Genomic DNA, 18,586 nt, shown 5'->3' with positions numbered 1-18,586 from the left:
TGTGGCATATGGAGTTTCCAGACCAGGGATCAGATCCAAGCTGCAATTTCGACCTAAGCCGTGGGTGCAGCAACGCGGGTCCTGAACCCACTGTGCTGGGCCAGGGATCAAACCTGTGTCCCATCGCTTCCAAGATGCCGCTGATCCCGTTACGCCACAGCGGAACTCCAAAAGCAGAATTTCTCTATGGGCAGGATTACTGATCTATGGCCACGTCGCAGGCTGGGGATCTGACTCCAGCGATGCAGGTGAAACCCTGCGGCCACCTTGCTGAGGCTCCCAAGCCAGCCTCATAGCAACAAAGGCAGTGAGTCCCCAGACAAAGACACAGGCCCCCTGCAGGGCTGCACAGGGGCCTGGGAGGAGCAGCCACGGCCCCGGCACGCCACGCGGCAGGTGCAGCCTGACGCTGACGGAGGGTCCCTGTGTTCTCTCTGGCCCAGATCGAGCGCGAAGCAGCATGGTGTCCACAGAAAGTGCCTCCTCCACGTACGAAGAACTGGCCAGGGCCTACGAGCACGCCAAGATGGAGGAGCAGCTGAGACACGCCAAGTTCACCATCACCGAGTGCTTCATATCCGACACATCCTCCGAACAGTTGACGGCAGGGACTAACGAGTACACAGACAGCCTGACCTCCAGCACCCCTTCCGAGTCGGGGATCTGCAGGTTCACCGCGTCTCCCCCCAAACCTCAGGATGGAGGCCGAGTGATGAACATGGCAGTGCCAAGGCACATCGGCCAGGTGAGACCAGACACGCGGGGACGGTTTTAGGGAGGTGGGTCTTGCTGAGTCTGCCCATCCGCTGTGAACGCACTTGTTGTATTTCGACGACGAGGTGGGGCTGCTTCTGGTGAGTAACCCCTGATAGCCACCCGCCCAAACCTGTGGGCTGACAACGACACTCATTTGTTTTGCTGATGAGTCTGAAATTCAGTCAGGGCTTCCTGGGGACGTTTTTTCTGCTCCAGAGGGTCAGCTGGGGCTCAGTTAGGGACGGAGAATCACATTCAAAATAACTCACTCGCAGAGTTCCCTGGTGGCTCCATGGTTAAGGATCAGGCGTTGTCACTGCTGGGGCTCAGGTTCCTGCTGGGGCATGGGTTCAGTCCCCGGCTGGGGAACGTCTGCAAGCTACGGGCACAGAAAAAATAAATAAATAAAACAGCTCACTCAGCTGGAGGGTTGGGGCTGGCCACATCCCCTGCTTAGATGCTCCGCAGGTGGCTTGTGCTTCCTCACGTGTGTTAGGTTTGCAGAGGAGGAATGCACGAGGCCGAGTCAGTAAAGCAAGAGAGATTTAGTAAGACATCGGGCTGAGCTCAGGATGGTGCCAGCAGTGGCTGCTAGGAGATGCTAGGCTAGGAGATGCCAGGCTTATGAAGACTTCTGGCGGGAATCCGTGGCAGCAACAATGAAGAGAAGGAGGGGAGGTTACGCAATGCAGGGGAGGGTAGGGGGTCGAGTCCCAGGACAGAGGGCCGTTCGTCGTTGTAGGTGGTTCATCTCTGCAGGCAGGTGTTTTCTGCAGGTCCCTGTTTCTCACTGCCCAACTCGAACAGCCACATTCTGGGGGTAGGGCTGGGGGGCTCTGTCCCATCCCCCTGGGAAACTACCGACACGATGGCAGCTCGGTTCTAAGAGCCAGTGCCAGTCACGGATGGTGAAAACAGCCCGTTTCTTAAGGCGGGGCCTAGAAGCAGAGCCATCGCTTCTGCCGTCTTCAGGGGCCAGGGAGCCCCGATTCTAGAAAGCGGGGGATTCTCCATCACCTGATGAGAGAAGTATCAAAAGTACGGAGCCATTTGAAAACGGCCTGCCGCGCCGAGGGTTTCAGAAGGAGGAAGTCTTTCAGGGAGCTGGCCTTTGGGACTTGGCTTCACGGAGTCACGCAGAGTGACAGCAAATGGTCCACGGTGGGGTCGGCCAGGACTTTGGTGTCTGCCTTGAGCACACGAGAGGGTCCTGGGCATGTGAATGCGAGCTGCAGACTCCAAGTCCTACAGGGCCTGGCACGTCACGTGACTGAGTGCGCAGGCCGCTTACAGGGTAAAGGGAGGGAGAGTGACAAGGGCAGTTCGAGATCCACCGACTGTCTGGAGGAAGAGGGCTCCGGCCAGCCCCCGCAGCTGATGCCATGCAGAGAAGGAGGGGCAGTATGAGCGGGCTTCTCAAGAGAACCCAGAAATTCTGGTTCTATGTGGAGATGCACAGTTTTAAGTGTGTACTCCGATATTTGCCAGCCATCGTGCAGGGCAAGTAAAACCATCTTTAGACTGGATCCGAACCAGGCAGCGGTTGCTGTGCATATCTGGAGAGTCATGTGTGCTTTTTCACGCTGAAGAACCTGCCTGTAGGAGTTCCCGTTGTAGCAGAGCGGAAACGAATCCAGCTAGGAATCATGAGGTTGCAGGTTCGATCCCTGGCCTCTCTCAGTGGGTTAAGGATCTGGCATTGGCGTGAGCTGTGGTGTAGGTCTCAGATGCAGCTCGGATCCCGTGTTGCTGTGGCTGTGGTGTAGACCAGCGGCTACAGCTCTGATTAGACCCCTAGCCTGAGAACCTCCATATGCCATGGGTGCGGCCCTTAAAGAAAAAAAGAACCTGCCTGTAGACTTTACCCTGATCACGGGCGCTCTGCTCCTGTGCACTGCAGTTTAATTTCTCTCTCCCATTTTCTGAACAACTTACTGGTTCTATATCAAAAATGCCTCCTCGTTTTAAATCACTAAGATTCCTTTGGGTTTTAGGGCCTAAGGCTGAGCTGAAATGAGCTCTATAAATGCATAAAAATATATAAAATAAGAATTGCGAATCCAGCAACTCGTCTTCTAAACCGAGTCGAGATCCACACCAGCGTACAGTAAAGAATGATGGCTTCATTTATTTCTGGGCCGTCTGCCTCCTCGGGGAAAAGACGAGCTGTTATTTGCGGGTGTTTCATTCAAGTACTGCTTGTCGTTGGCACATATTTGCAAGGCAGGTGCAGCAAATGAGGATAAATGCCGTGGCTTTTTGTGGGTGTACAGCTTGAAGGCGAGGAAGACGGGGGAGGAGGAAATGCACCTGGGGCGTGGTGTTTAGTCCTGTTGGGCTGCAGTTGCCCCGTCTGTAAAGTGGGCACAGTGTTGGCATCCACCCTCTGGGGTTTGTGTAAGCCGGAAGTCACCGAAAGCAGGGGTCAGCAGCAGTGGCTGCCGATTCGCCGTCGCCTTGGTGACTGGTTAGCGCTCCCACAGGGGCTCCAGTGCTGGTCTCCAGAGGTGCAGCTGCCCCCGCCCCATTCCTTCTTTCTTTGGCTTATTTTCCTTCTGAGGCCCTTGGTTCCCAGAGGGCACCCGCTTCACTGTGAATCACCCGGTGAAGTACCTTGAGCTGCCATCCAAGATACACGGCGTCCCGTTCCCCGCATAGAACAAGCTTCTGGGTCAAACATCCACTCCATGCAGCTCTTGAAATCATTAAAGGCTTGTTTCTTTTTGATGGTTTATCGTTCATATTGTTGGATTCCTATTGAAAAAAAAAATGTTTGACCTGCTATCATGACGTTGGTGCCTAGACCCATTCAAACCATTGAAAGATCACAACTAAATTAGGTACTATTGCCTTGATATGTTATTCAGACTAGAATGGTTTTAGAACCTTAAATGTGAATAGGTTTTCAAACCCCTGTGTATTCTCATGTCCGCAAACTTTGTTTTGGCCACTCTAGATCTATTATTATTGGACATTTGATGTCCTTTTAGAAAAATTGTTGATTCATCCTTCCGAACAGAAGCCTTTCTTGATGCTATTTTGTTTTCTTTGTTTTCTCTTAAAGGGCCACACCCGGGGCATATGGAAGTTCCCAGGTAGGAGTCGAATCAGAGCTGCAGCTGCCGGCTTACACCACAGCCACAGAAACACCAGATCCAAGCCATGTCTGCAACCTACATCACAGCTCACAGCAACGCCACATCCTTAACCCACTGAGCAAGGCCAGGAATCAAACCTGCATCCTCATGGATACTAGTCAGGTTCATTACTGCTGAGCCACAACAGGAACTTCTCTTGCTCCTTTGTAAGGCAACTAAATTCAACGTTAGGCACAAAGTCCAAAGTTACAATTGATTACCCTGCTGACTGGGGGCTGTGTGAAAATTAGCAGTTCCTTGGGAGTTCCCCAGTGGTCTCGTGGCTGGGACTCGGTGCAGCTTGAGTTCCGTCTCAAGTCTGGGAACTGAGATCCCGCATCAAGCCCTCAGCAGTTCCTTGAGCAAGGCTTCCAAACTAAATTCTCTGCCTGTGTCCCTTGTGTTTCCAGATGCTCTGTCATGCACATGCCTGGATATCTTTCTCTCTGCTAGCATCTCTTCTTCTTTTATGATGAGCTATTTTTGTTTGTTTCCTTCGGCAATCCCAAGCTTTTAAATCCCCTACAAATCAGGATTAAGTAGATGAACTTGGTCAGATTGTGGCTGTAGGAAAACAGGAAACATGTATTAGTTACCTTCTGATTTTTCTCCCAGTGTCTTCAGATATCTGACAGTGTGGTGAGTGTTCCAGAAATATTTTTCTGACTTAATGGTACTGAATATGTACCCCTAACCCGGCCTGACATAGAGCAGGTGCTTAATAAATGCTGTTGATGGATGAATAGAGCGTGACTGTGATGCTGACGAGGTTGGTCAGTTGGTTCAACTATTAGAGTTGTTAGAAATTATTAGTAAAATGCGAGAGTACCTGTAAGTCTACCCCGTCTTCCAGTTTAACTTGAAACCAAGTGGTTTGCTCTCCATGCTTGCTCTCAAGTCAAAAGGAAACCTCTTCCACCGGTAGGTGGACATCCCCCATGCCGTGTGCGCAGCTCAGACCAAGTCAGCCATCAGAATCTAGCGTCCGGTGTTGAATAATACCCAAATTTTGAATTTTCTGCCTTTTTGGAGCTTGCATGTTTTAAACAAATGCTGGCTGTGCAACTGTCTTGTTTTCTTCAATAAGGCCTGGCTGTTTCCATCTTTAACAACAAAAAACCAAGCAAAACAAATAGAACTCTCTACTCCTCTGAGAAATAGCTGGAAAGTTGAACGCCTTCCTTTTCCTCCTGGTCAAGGTGGCTTCTTATACTTCAATTACGGCACCTACTTTGGGTTTCAGGTAGCATCTGGAGCCAGTTTCTGACGTTCTAGGGTTACCGCTGCTTCTTGATTCATGACGTTTATCCTGTGCCATCAAGAGATGCCACTGCTGGAAGCTACTCAAATCAATTTAAAGTTTCAGATGTGCAACCAAATACAGCCTGGCCCCACCAGCAGCAAGGAAAGTGTCCACCCCCTCCCAACCGCCACTTAGACTCTGGGGCTGCAGCTTTAAATGTACCCACCCAGTGACCCAGTGACCCCCTTGCCCCGCCATGACTAACGCCGTGGACTCTTCCAGTTGGAAATGGCCACCACCTGCTGCTTTTTGTGGGTCCTCTGAACAGTTACAGAAGCAATTTGGGGGTATTCACTTTAGGACGCATTCATTCCACTCCTCGTGCTCTCCTGGGTGTGTGGGTTTAACCCAAGAGCAGAGAGTGGAGTGGTGGGTGCAGCAGTTGGCAAGACCTCCAAAGACCCCGCTTGGCGGGACCTTATCTTCCGGGGCGGGGGGGAAACAGACGCTCATCAAGTGAAGAAATGACCTTTCAGAGCGTGGTCAGTTCTGGGAAGAGAATAAACCAGGAAGGGATAAGTGTGGCTGGAGGTCTTTGGAGAGGATGGTCAGAGGATCCTCTCGGCAATGAGATGTGAGCTGAGACGTAAACGAGGGGCAGGTGGGAGAGCCAGGCAGAGACCTGGGGGACGCTGGTCCAGGTGGAGGGGAGAGCAGAGATGAAGGCAGGCCGGCGGGCAGGAGCTTGGCATCCACACCACTCCCTCTGAGCTGCCAAACGTGCTGCTAGTGTTTGAAGGACCCCAGGGCCATAAAGCCGCATCCTCATGTATTCCTATTCATGCTGCTGCTGCAGAGAGACCTAAACACTTGAACAGGCTCATTCTGGCTCCCTGCTGGAGAACGGAACCTCCCTGCTGTTGCAAAATTGCATTCGAAGTTTTGTCTTCTCAAGGACCTGCCTGTAATTTTAGTCTGTTCTTTGTCGATGTCTCAAGACACATAAAATGATGGCAGGACTTATTCTGAGGGTCCCAAGCTTGGAGCTCCAAGCCCGGTTGCCTTTTGCATCCCTTCCCTGGCGCACCGCAGCCTTGCCATGGTGGCCCGGCTGTTCCATAGCGGCCCGGCTGCACAGAGATTGGCTCTTCCCTTCTGGCTACACTTTCTCCCACTTCTGAGCCTGTAGTTGGCTCACTGTCCAGCTCAGTTGACACAGCTCTAGTGGTTGGGGAGCCCGCAGGTGGTGGAAGGTGAGTCGGAGGCCCAGGCCTGTGAAGTAGGAGCAGGACGGCCGCCTGTGTCCAGAAAGCAGTGTGTGTCCAGTGACTGGAAAGCAGCTCTGGATTCCAGCGCTGCAGACAACAAGCAAAGAGGCTCCACATGGTGACGAAGAGTCCCCATCACACACTTTCTCGTTCACCCTGTCCCTGTGGAGTGTCTTCCCTGCAGAAGATACGGTGCCAGGGTGACCCTCAGACGGCAGAGTTAGTATGAAACCGACTCTTCCCATGTCCCCTTGTTTTATCGGAATAGCGTGCAGTATCAGACAGCAGACAAAGGGTCCCAAAGTCGCAAGAGGGGTAGCTGAGGAGGTTCAAGAAACAAGGCAGGAGTTCCCATTGTGGCTTCATGGGTTAAGAACCTGACTAGTATCCATGAGGATGCGAGTTTAATCCCTGGCCTCGCTCAGTGGGTTAAGGATCTGGCGTTGCCTTGAGCATGGTGTAGGTCACAAATGTGGCTCGGAAATGGTGTTTCTGTGGCTGTGGGGTAGACCGGCAACTGTAGCTCCAAATCAAGCCCTGGCCTAGGAGCTTCCATACGCTGTGGGTTGTGACCCTAAAAAGACAGACAGACAGAAAGGGGAAGGAGGGAAGGAAGGAAGGAAGGAAGGAAGGAAGAAGAAAGGAAAGAGAAAGAAGAAAGAAAGAAAGAAAGAAAGAAAGAAAGAAAGAAAGAAAGAAAGAAAGAAAGAAAGAGAAAGAAAGAAAGAGAAAGAAAGAAAGAAAGAAAGAAAAAGAGAAAGAAAGAGAAAGGGGGAGGGAGGAAGGAAGGAAGAAAGAAACAAGGCAAACCCAGGTTACGGAAGTCAGGCAACCCCTCCCCACCACAGACAGACAGACACACACACACACCCACACATGCACATATGCCACCCACAGCCCAGTGGAATGTCACAAGCCAGGAGCAACCTGAAGGTCCTGGGAATATATAAGAACTAAGAAGAAGCCAGCGAAGCCGGGCATCTCTCGGTGGGGTCCTGTGTGGATACGCCCCAGGTTCTAACACATCTCCATCCCAGGCTCGGGCTCAGCAAACCAGAACGAAGCAATGTGGTCCAGCGCTCGTGCTAAAGTCCCTCCTGTGCCTTCCCACCGCTTTCAGGGGAAAGCCCCCAGGCTCTCAGAGCCCAGACCCACACAACCAGTCACGGCCCTCCTCTTGGGGCCCCAGCTCTCTGGCCTCCCAAACTCCACCAGCCTCGACCTCCTCGGCCCGAATCCTCTCCATCCAGCTTAACTCGGTCCTTCTGTGGGATGACCCACGGGTCTGCCAGCCTCATGGCTGAGCAGGTGCAAGCCCCCCGCCCGGGGTCCTCCTCCCCCAAGTGTGCGTCCCCAGCGGTCTCTCGTGGGGGCCGGAGCCGCCTTTGACTCGTGGACCCTCCTGCACTGGGGGCTCTGAAATCCCCGCCCACGGTTTTGCAGCAGCTGGTCTCCTTCCGGAGCAGATGTCCCACTCCCGCTTTTGATTCCAAACGCCTCTATTCCAGAAGAATCCTGAGCACAGCAAAGCCCAAGCCCCACTTCATACTCCAGTGTAGTTTTCAAAGGTCACCAGCCAGTAGGAGCATCGCAATACCGACGCGCTCTTAAAAATGCATGAGGCCTCCAAGTGCAAGCCCAGAAGGGCCACAGGATCCGCGGACGCGGGGCTTTGGTATCAATCTCACATTACTTATTTAGACTGTCGCCCCATTGCCTTTTGGGAGTGAAGATTCATTTACCAACAGGGGTTCGTTTACAAGTCTTCATTACTGCGGCGACATTAATATTAACCTGGAAAAGTGTTAGATCTGGCCGGCCTCCCGTGGGGGCCGATTGCACGCTCCCCTTTGTAACCAGCTCTTTGATGGCTGTAGCCCCGTTGCAAGTCCGTGGTTTTATTGAAATTGCCAGAAGTCAAAGTGAGCATCTTTGGCTTCTTCCTTTTGCATCAGTAGCCAGCTCCACGCAGACACAGACATCAAGCCTTGTTAGAAGCTGATGCGAGTTCCTCCCTGCATGTCCCCAGAGGGGACTGAGGCCCACAGGGATCCTTCTTCATCTTTCTGGGACAGCGGGCGCGTGTTCTCGCCTCGCCGTTGCCGGCGAATGGAGAATGGTACAGCAGAGGGAGGAGGCTATTGCCATGCGCCTTGGAATTTCAGGGTCCCCAAAGTACATTCGTCCATCCTCCACTTAGCCCCACATTCCTAAGTCAGAGGGGCTTGACTCGTTTTCACCGGTGCAATAGTTCAGAGCAGAAGACTTAGGATTCAGGTTTGGGGGTTTGTGGGGGGGGTTGATTTCGTTTTGTTTTGTGACACCCCTGGCACATGGAGATTCCTGGGCCAGGGACTGAACCCAAGCCACAGTAGTAACCCAAGGCGCTGCAGTGACAATGCCGCATCCTTAACCCACTGTGCCACAGGAGAACTCCTGTAGGGTTAAAGCTTTCTGTGGGAGTTCCTTGGTGGTCTAGTGGTGAGGCTTGGCACTCTCACTGCTGCGGCCCAGGTTCGACCCCTGGGAACTGAGATCCCACTTCAAGCTGCTGTGGATATAAAATTAAAAATATGAAACTTTAAACGAATGAAAATTAAAAAAGGTTTTCACGAGAAATTATGGAGCCCATTCCTCTTGACCAAAGACAAGAGCTGAAACTCGAAGTGGTCACAGAACCACTTGAAGCAGGATTTCCAGGTGCAGCCGAGCTCCCTCTCATTCCTGCTTGGTGAGGTCAGGTCAGACCCAGCCCTTCCAGCCTCCTAACTGCTGTCTCACTGAGGCCACCCTGACTTTGCTCCCCGAAGAACTGGGGCTGTACTGGCTTGTGGACTGGTAGTGGCAGAGGAATGCCATTCCTTATTCTGATTGGATTTGGTGTTTTTCCAGTAAAAGTAAAGGGAAACCAGTGGGGTGGTTTCCCTAATTTCTCTTTCTGGTCTTTCGCTGTTAGTATTTAGAAATGCAGTCAATTTCTGTGTATTAATTTTGTACCCTGCAGCTTTACCAAGTTCATTGATGAGCTCTAACAGTTTTCTGGTGCTGTCGTTAGGATTTTCTAGGTATCGTATCATGTCACCAGAAAACAGTGATCGTTTGACGTCTTCTTTTCCAATTTAGATTCCTTTGATTTCTTTTTCTTTTCTGATCGCTGTGGCTGGAACTTCCAAAATTATGTGAATAACATTGGCAAAAGTGGACATCCTTGTCTGGTTCCCGATCTTAGCAGAAATGCTTTGGTTTTCACCATTGAGAAGGATGTTAGCTGTGGGTTTGTCCTAAGCTGCTTTGATTGTATTGAGCACCAGTGATCCATCTACAAAACAGAAAAGACCATGGACGTGGAGAGCAGACTCGTGTTTGACAGGGGAGGAGGGGAGCGGGGAGGAGGAGGGAAAGACCGGGAATGTGGGGTTGGTGGATGGAGACTGTTATATTTAGAACGGATGGGTCACAGGGGCCTGCTGTGCAACACTGGGAACTGTGTCCAGTCTTTTGGGTTAGAACCTGATGGAAAATGGAAAAAAAAAAAGTGTGTGTGGGTGGCGGATCACTTTGCTGTACAGCAGAAATTAAGGAACATTGTAAATCAGCTATGCTTTATTATTATTATTATTATTATTATTATTTTGGCTTTTTAGGGCCACACCTGCGGCATATGGAGGTTCCCAGGCTAGGGGTCGAATTGGAGCTGCAGCCACCTGCCTACACCACAGCCACAGTAACACAAGATCTGAGCCCGCGAATCTGCAACCTACACCACAGCTCACAGCAACACCTGATCCTTAACCCGCTGAGCAGGGCCAGAGATGGAACCTGCGTCCTCATGGATGCTGGTCAGATTCATTTCTGCTGAGCCACAACGGGAACTCCTAAATCAACTGTACTTTAATAAAAAACTTTAAAAATAAAGTGAAGTTAGGATCCACGTGGAATTAGGAACATGGACTATCCCAACCTGAGTTTCTCAACAGCATCGTCGTTCACATGTGGGGCTGGATGGCAGAGGCAAGGGATGGCTGGGGCGTTGTAGGGTCTCGAGCAATAGCCCTAGCTTCTGTCTAGAAGCCAGTAGCCACTGCCCCACCAACTGTGACCCCAGAAAAGTCTTCCGACATTGCCATGCACCCCCAGAGGGCAAAATCACCCTCAGCTGAAAACTCCGTGCTAGACCTCAGACTCCCTCCCGTGTGCGCGTGCCAAGTGGCAGGAACCGTGGTCTGATGGAGACCCTTGGAAGGCACGGCCACTGCAGAGCTTCTGAATTGGGCCGTCCGTTCTTGCTCTGTTTCAGTACTGAATTTGCCATTCTTCTTCCAAAACGCAAATGCATTCAGACTTTGCATGTGAGTCTGAATAGATTGGGAAGGTTCGGCAAGTTGTGCTTTCCTGATGGGAAGGGAGAGCCTCCTCTTTTCAGCTAAGAAGAGGCAGGGTTAACACCGCGGTTTCTCACGGCCAGTCAGGCCAAGCAGGGCTCGAAGGCCCCCTCCGGGGAGCATGCGAAGCGCTGAGCTCCTACCTGCTGATGGATGTGGGATCGCCAGGGGAACCCCTGCTGGTTCGGGAGTTGGTTGTCATGGCACCAGCAAGCGGCGTGGTTAGGGACTGAGAAGGAAATCAATGCTGACTTATTTAGCCTGGACTTCCAAGGATCTTGGTGGCACTGAAGCTCCCCAGAGGGCAGTGACAGGAGGATGAGAAATGGACCGTTATGTCAAACAATAAGACGTAACATGGAAATAATGGCTAAATTGCCTCTCATCCTTGGAGACGTGAGTCAAAGCCATGCCCGGGCTCCAGCAGGCTGGGAAGGGAAGGTGCAGCTTGAGAGCTGATGAGGCGGAGGCGGGAGCTCTCAGGGTAGCATGGAGGCCCTGTGGAGGGTGGACTCTCATGGCCAGCAAGGGGAGGGGCTGGGGCATCATCTGCAGTCGACGTCTGTCCCCGCAGCAGTAGAGTCCCCCACCCCAGTCCCTCTGCCATCATCCTGAGACTTGGCAACCTTTGCCTTGTCTGCGTGTGAGCCTCTCTCACATGCATCACTCCTGCTCCTGCGTCTCCATGCTGCTTCCCTCTGCTTCCCTCTGGGAGTGTGTTTCTACCTCTCCAACCCCCTCTGTCTTTCTCCCCCCTCTCTATTTTCCCTGTCTTCCCAGCTCTCTGTTTCTGTCTCTCTGTCTCTGTCTGTCCCCCACCCCAGCCCTCCTCCCTCTCACCTCACCCCTGCCCTGCTCCCTCCAGCTCAGCACCATCTGACCCCAACCTGGCCCCGCAGCTCAGTCCCTCGAGCTGGTTTATCAGAGCCCTTTCTTTCCAAGGGTCTCTGCCTTTTTCACCCCTCACCCTCCCTCCACATCTCTGACACAGGGGCCATTGTCAGCCTCGGGATCAGAGCACAGTGGGGCAATGGTTCCTCCTGCACAATGTGCAGTTAAAACCCACCGGCGTCAGAGGGTGGAGTGAGCCTGCAAGGTCCAGGCGGCACTCAGCCCCGTGACTGTGTCGTATTCCTGCTGGGTTGGAGAAGTGGCTAACAGGGTTTAGTTGGCTGAGAAAGTGCTAGAAGGGCTAGAAGAACAGGCAGGTGCATGAGCAGAGAAGAGGAGGATGTGGAGGGGAGCATGGGGTCCCCAGGTCCCTTTCCTCGTGGCCTTCAGAAGCTGAGCCCAGGGGCTCCCTGCCAGCCCCTGTCTTTCAGGAGATCTCATCTCTGTATCCTTTACTGAAGTCCATCGACAAAGACCCTTTCTCCAAATAAGGTCACGTTCACAGATTCTGAGGGTTAGGAGATGCCCTCTCTTTGAGGGTGACACTAGTCAACCCACAAAAGACAGAAAGTAAGGTAGAAGAGTCCCCATCTCATTCCCCTGGCAGATCTCCAGCCCCATCACGTCAGAGCCTCGAGAAGGGAGATGTCTGAAGTAGAAACTTCGACCTGCCTTATCTATGCCCTCTATGGTGGAGTCTGCCCTTCTTCCCATTTTATGGATAATGAAACTGAGCCCAGATTTATACCTATTAAATGCAGGCATTCTGATCCAGACTTCTGCTCTTAATCACCTCTGTTAGAAGTATTGTTTTGTTTCTCCGTGAAAAGGGGGACGGAGGGCAGGGAGGGTGAGAAAAGCAGCCGAGCCCATGTCTGGATTGCCACCACATCCCCCACCACTGCTCTCGAGGCCTGAGCACGTGGTTGCTTCGATATCGACAGATGTTTGAGGAACACAAAAGATGGCCAGACCGTTAGAGAATCCAGTCTCCTGACGGGTACTGGGCCTGGCATAAGGGGTGGGATTTTAATGGCCATAAAATACCTCTAATAATCAACACTCCCCACCATTTACTCTGGTGCTTTCTTCCACGTCAGCCCATGAATTATTAAGAGCTCGTTTGTAGCATTCACACTGTTGAAAGGGCCACTTTGGGTGCTAATCAGAAAACACACACTGTCGATAGGCGCTAATTAGAGCACCATACAGCTTAATAAAGCTTTGCCTGCAAAACTGGACCTCTCGGAGATAGTGAATATTCAGAGATGCTTGGCAGACCTGCAATAAGCAAACACAGAAGCCCTTGTGTATAAAGATATGGTGCTGAGCTGCTTCCATTAGGAAGGATTTCCAGTTCTCACCACTTTTCTAGCTACCTTGATCACTGAATCTGAGGTGGGAACTCCTGTAGGCAGGGGGCAGGTACCATGGGCTTTATCTTTTGATTTCAGACACATTTGTTCCATCCAACTGAGCATCCAAGCATCCTGCAATCCAGCTGGGACTGAGATGCTATTGCTTTTTAGAGGTTTAATAATCCCTATTCATTCAATGGAGAGTTGCTGGAATGGACACTCATTCCTAAATCTGCGACAACGCATTACAAATATGTCAGATGCTCAAGATTGAGTTGGGTCTTAGAAAGAGCATAAGGCACTCTTGACCTACATTTGAAAATAACCCTGGAGGTAAATGCCTTCCATGTTTTCTCAAGTTTTTGAACAGAATGATTTTGAAAATGATCAAAGTTATGTAAATAAATAAAAGAGAAAATTAATCTAATTTGTTTATTAGACTCTTGGAACAAAACCAGAGAATCACTTTTAGGAAATGGACTCTATAAAAATCCACAAATTTCAAAATTGGTTGATTAGGGCATGTTGAATCATAGACAAAAAAAATTCTTCACACTACAAAAGAATTGTTCCAACCTATTGTTTAATGACAGCTCTCTTAATGCTTTCATGATATTTGTTTGCAAATAATTATTATTTATCTTCTCCTCAATAGAGAAGACTGAAGAATCTATCCGCTACCATAAATGAAGACAGGTAATTTTCAAGGCCATCATAAAAGGCATTGGGGATGCAAAGTTTCATTTTTAAGATTAAATAGTTTTATTTTTTAGGACCAAAGCTAATACGCATAGCGAGGTATACCTGGACCTTCCACATTGGCGCCTATGGTGATAAACTTTATGGCACCATTTGTTCTAAGCCAAAGTCCTGACACATCGAGTCACCAAAATCCATTTCCCAAGAATGCTAAATTACATCATTTCTTTCTCTAAGAGTGTTATGGCCCATTTATTCTCTGGGTATTTATTATTGGCCTTGCCTTGATCCAGCTCACTGTATGAAGCCAACTTTGAATCCAAGTACCTTTGATTTCAGAGAGCCAAATCCAAAGTGTTACTGGGCTATTTTAGTGAAATATGTTGCTAAAAACAAAACAAAACAAAACAAAAAACAAATGAAGTCATAAAATTACTCATCATTGCTTCATGAGATAGACATCCTGAGGCAGCTTATAGGAAAATGCTACATGGATTCTTGCATCATAAACACCAAGTGACATGAGGATGTAACCCAAAGACTCAGAAATAAACTTTTGGTAGCAAAATAAAGTCATCATTACTGTTATAATAGGGAAAAAACCTTAAGAAAAGGCAGAACATTTTGAAAATTTTTAAGCTCCTTGCACCTATGCAAATGTATTTTTCAGTAATTTTTCAGCTTACCTTGCTTTTGTTTCTAGTTCTCTTATGCCATCCAGCCACCTCTCCCTTCTATTTAAATGCTTATTCCTTTTCATTGAGTAAATTCGAATTTTTGAAGGGTTTAAGTCACAGTGTAAATGCACACAGCTTCACTACTTGGTTCACTCAATGACCAGCCAGCGACAGCACTGCTGGGCATAGGAGGGTACAAGACCCTGCAAAGGGGCTGGCTGAGGAAGGCATGATTGACCATAAGGAAAGCAGAGAATATTTTGAAGCAAAAGAAATAGGAACTATTTTACATTCAGAAAGTCAAGGAATGAGTTATGCCTTAGGTACATTATTGAGACTAAAGTACCCACTAGATACCCAGGGTGTCCCCAACTGCATCAAACTCAGCATGTTTGAAACCAAACCACCAAAGCATGTTCTTCTCCAAGACAGTTTTCCTCAATGAATGAAGGGTCCCACTGTCCACCCAGTTTCCTAAGCGTGAAAACTGGAAGGGAGTCATCCCTGACCCCTCTTGCCTTCTCACCCATTCATGTGTTGTCTTTTCTGGAGCCATCCCCTTGGGTCCCATCCATATCTCACAATTTCATTCCCTCTCACTTCCTGTTGATGCTCAGACTACGGTCAGGGCACCCTCGCCTGCACATCCTCTCACCTGGTCTCTCGGCTCCAGGACTGCATGCCCCAGCCCATTTTCTAGCCAGAGCTGCTCACCAGGTGTGCCATGAGGGTGAGGCAAGATGATGAGCCTCTCCGTCCCCAGCACAGCCAGAAAGAGCCCCATGTGCTCATCCCAGTCTGTTATACAAATACTCCTTGTTCGCCTGCATCTCAAAGTGAGAACAGTGGGGGCTACACAGTGAGCACTGTCAGGAGGTCAGATCCAGCCTTCAGTCCAGCTCAAACCTGGGGGATGTTGTCTGCAAAGTGTATCTAGTGACTAGACTCTCATCATGCTCAGGCGTTGTGGGGGACCTACAGGATGTATTAAAGGCTTCAACCAGGCTCATAGACATGAAAACCAAAAGGACGCAAGAGATATTTTGCAAGTAGCATTCACCTGGAGAAGGGGGTGCCAAGGAGGGATCTGGGGTTTCAAGCATCAATTTCTGGCAAGATGAAGATGACATTTTAAAAAGGTTGGGCGCAAAGGAGAAAATGGCATTTGAGGATGCATTTGGGAGTAGGAGCTGGCCTTCATAAACTGGGTCTCTAGACTGTGGTATTTAAAATTTGTGATGGGCATTCATGTGGAAATATCTAGCAAAGCATCTGAAATTCAAGTCTAGGGCTCAGGAGAGAGAGCAAAATGGAAAAGATGGATGTGAGAGCTATTTGGAATGAGATGATGCAAGCACTGAGCCTTCCCAAGAGAGAGCTGAGCAGAGGCCACTGGGAATATTTTGGCATAGAGGATGGATGGAGGACAGGATCCAGGAAAGGAGAGTAATAAGTAGCCATCAGAGATGTAGGACGAGATCTGGAAGAGTGCCGTGGAAGCTGAGAGTTCCAAGAACAAAAAGAGTAACAGCACAGAATGTTATAGGTGCTGCAAGTAAGGTGAAGACCAAGAAGAAACCATGGAATGTAGCAATTGAACTTCAAAGAGTAACTGCAACAGGTGATGGTGATGGCAGCTGCACCAGTTCAGAATTTCCAAGAAGCAGATGCCAAGACAGAATAGATACACAAGGGATTTGAGTGGCAGGGGAAGGGGGATTCTTGTGAAGAATAAGGAGAGAAAGGAGGAGTGGTGTTACTGAACTCGGGTTCAGCCACCTGTTGCTCAAGAATTCAACCCTGAGAGATAAAGTATTGGGTAAAGGAAAGAAAGCTTTATTGAGGAAACCAGCAATCCTAGGGAGAAGTGGACTCATGTCCCAAAGAACCAATCCTCATGTTTTGCTCAGAGATAATACAGGGAAAAGAGGAAGGGGCTGTGTGCTGAGGGGAAGGTTTGGGGTGTGTGATCAGCTCATGGGCAGTCCTCTGACAGGTTGGTGGTGAGGTAACTGGGAGTCAACATCATCCATTTTCTGGTTCCAGTTGATCTGGGGTCTACATGCTTATGGGCAGCATACAGTTAACTTCTTCCACCTGCTTTGAGGTGGGGGAGGGTCAGTATCTGCAAAACAGCTCAAAGAACTCCCGTGGCTCACAACATTATCTGTAGCCCTCCAGGAGAAACAAAATGTCCTTGACTTTGTTTTGTTTTGTTTTTTTGTTTTTTTGTTTTTTTTGCTATTTCTTTGGGCCGCTCCTGCGGCATATGGAGGTTCCCAGGCTAGGGGTCAAATCGGAGCTGTAGCCACTGGCCTACGCCAGAGCCATAGCAATGCGGGATCCAAACCGCGCCTGCAACCTACACCACAGCTCACGGCAACGCTGGATCGTTAACCCACTGAGCAAGGGCAGGGACCGCAACCTCATGGTTCCTAGTCGGATTCGTTAACCACTGCGCCACGACGGGAACTCCCACCTTGACTTTGTTGAATGGCTAAACTATTACTATTTTTTCTTGCTTGACTATTTTACAGCACTCCCTGAAACAGGAGACAGAGCAGTTTAGCAGGCAGGCAAACCTGGCCAGGAAGCCATGTGCTCTGGGATTGAAATATAGAAACAAACCAGCATAGAATCCAAGAAAGAGTAACGAAGTGGCAGCTAAACTCGCACCACTGGAGATGGGAGCCTGAGACTAGAGCAGCCTCCATCACTCTTTGCTCAGCATCCCTGCCCCCTCCTGGCCCCCTGGCTCCTCTGGGCCCTGCCCACCCCATCCAGGGTTCCACCCCTTCACGGTTTATCACCAGTGTGTGCTGTTGCCTTTGGTGTATGTTTTCCTTTCCGTTGTGGGCTTTCCAAGAATCTTGTACCTCTGTTTCTCTGGTTCAAGTACGAGATTTTAGAGCTTAAGGGAACGTGTAACCGGCTCTTCCTGTGTCCACTGGGGCAGGGCTGGGGAATAATCACTCCTGGCCTGGAGCTCTGACAGGGGGTCTTGGGAAATGTGCCTCCAAACCCCGAGTGGCCCATCGCATGTGCACAGGGACACCGGGCATCTGGTTACTGAGCAAGGAGCCCAGCTGACCCTCTGTCTTTCCTTCCAGGCGACCTCATACACTTGCCTCCATACCTTCGAATGGACTTCTTGTTAAACCGAAGCGGTCCAGCCACCAGCAGGGACCTGAGTTTAGGGCAGGCGTGCTTGGAGCCTCAGAAAAGTCGGACCCGGAAACGCCCCACGGTCCTCGAGCCCATCCCCATGGAGGCCGCCTCCTCCACGTCCTCCACGAGGGAGGGACAGCAGTGGCAGCAGGGGGCCGTGGCCACATTACCTCAGCGAGAAGGGGCGGAGCTGGGCCAGGCGGCCAAAATGAGCAGCTCCCAGGAATCCCTGCTGGACTCTCGGGGCCATTTGAAAGGCAACAATCCCTACGCAAAATCCTACACCCTGGTATAACAAACAGCATGACTGGACAGCAGTTGTAAATACAATTTAAAAATTCAATCAAAGCTACCTTTTTTTTACGGAATTCCAATATTTATAATGAAAGAAAATTGCCAAAATATATTAAAAAAAAAAAAAGAAAATACTGAAAAAACCACAGACAGTGCAAAGACTCTCCTGCTTTTTTCTGTCTGAGTGTAAGCTCCATCTGCCTGGGCATCTGATTTTTTGGGAAAGAAGTCCAGTTTTATGATCTTCACAGGCTATTGCATTTTTACTGATTTTCTACGAAGTGCATGGGGAAACTCATTCAGCCTTCCGACTGGAAGTTCTGTCACACGAGATTCAAGAAAGAAAACAGGAAAAAAAAAAAAAAGAAAAAAAAGAAATGACCCTCTTTGTGAATTGAAAAGGAACCTTGATTTGGGGACCGGGGGAACCTTTCGTCATGTTTGCACACCTTTCTTTCCCATTAGAAACGGGCTCCTCGATTTGTCCTTCTTCTGTTGTTACTTAGGATGAGTGCCGTCAGTGAAGGGGTGGGGGGGACTCCATTTGGTTTTCTTTTTCGTTTATTTTTTAATTTAACGAGACACTCTTTGCATTTTGTCTAAGCGAAATAAAAAAGATAAGGTGGTCTGCCTTTATTTCGATGTCTATGTCTGTTGTCGGCTCCTGATCGCTGGTACCCCTCCTTAAGGGATGCCTGTGTTTGCAAACACCA

At 49.8% G+C, this 18,586-nt stretch overlaps 1 protein-coding gene across 1 annotated transcript in view; it reads left to right on the top strand.

The window, feature by feature from the left end:
- The window catches only part of DSCAM (DS cell adhesion molecule), a 725,315-nt gene extending 707,077 nt beyond the window's left edge, over window positions 1-18,238 (top strand). Inside the window, 3 exon segments of the mRNA XM_021071497.1 lie at window positions 444-728; window positions 731-745; window positions 17,522-18,238. Of these exon segments, the coding sequence (XP_020927156.1) occupies window positions 444-728; window positions 731-745; window positions 17,522-17,874 (653 nt within the window). The 3' untranslated portion in view covers window positions 17,875-18,238.

The sequence above is a fragment of the Sus scrofa genome, chromosome 13 (assembly GCF_000003025.6).
Source record: "Sus scrofa isolate TJ Tabasco breed Duroc chromosome 13, Sscrofa11.1, whole genome shotgun sequence".
Taxonomy (NCBI): domain Eukaryota; kingdom Metazoa; phylum Chordata; class Mammalia; order Artiodactyla; family Suidae; genus Sus; species Sus scrofa.
Note: the sequence above shows the minus strand (reverse complement) of the source record. Positions and strands in the feature narration are given on the sequence as shown.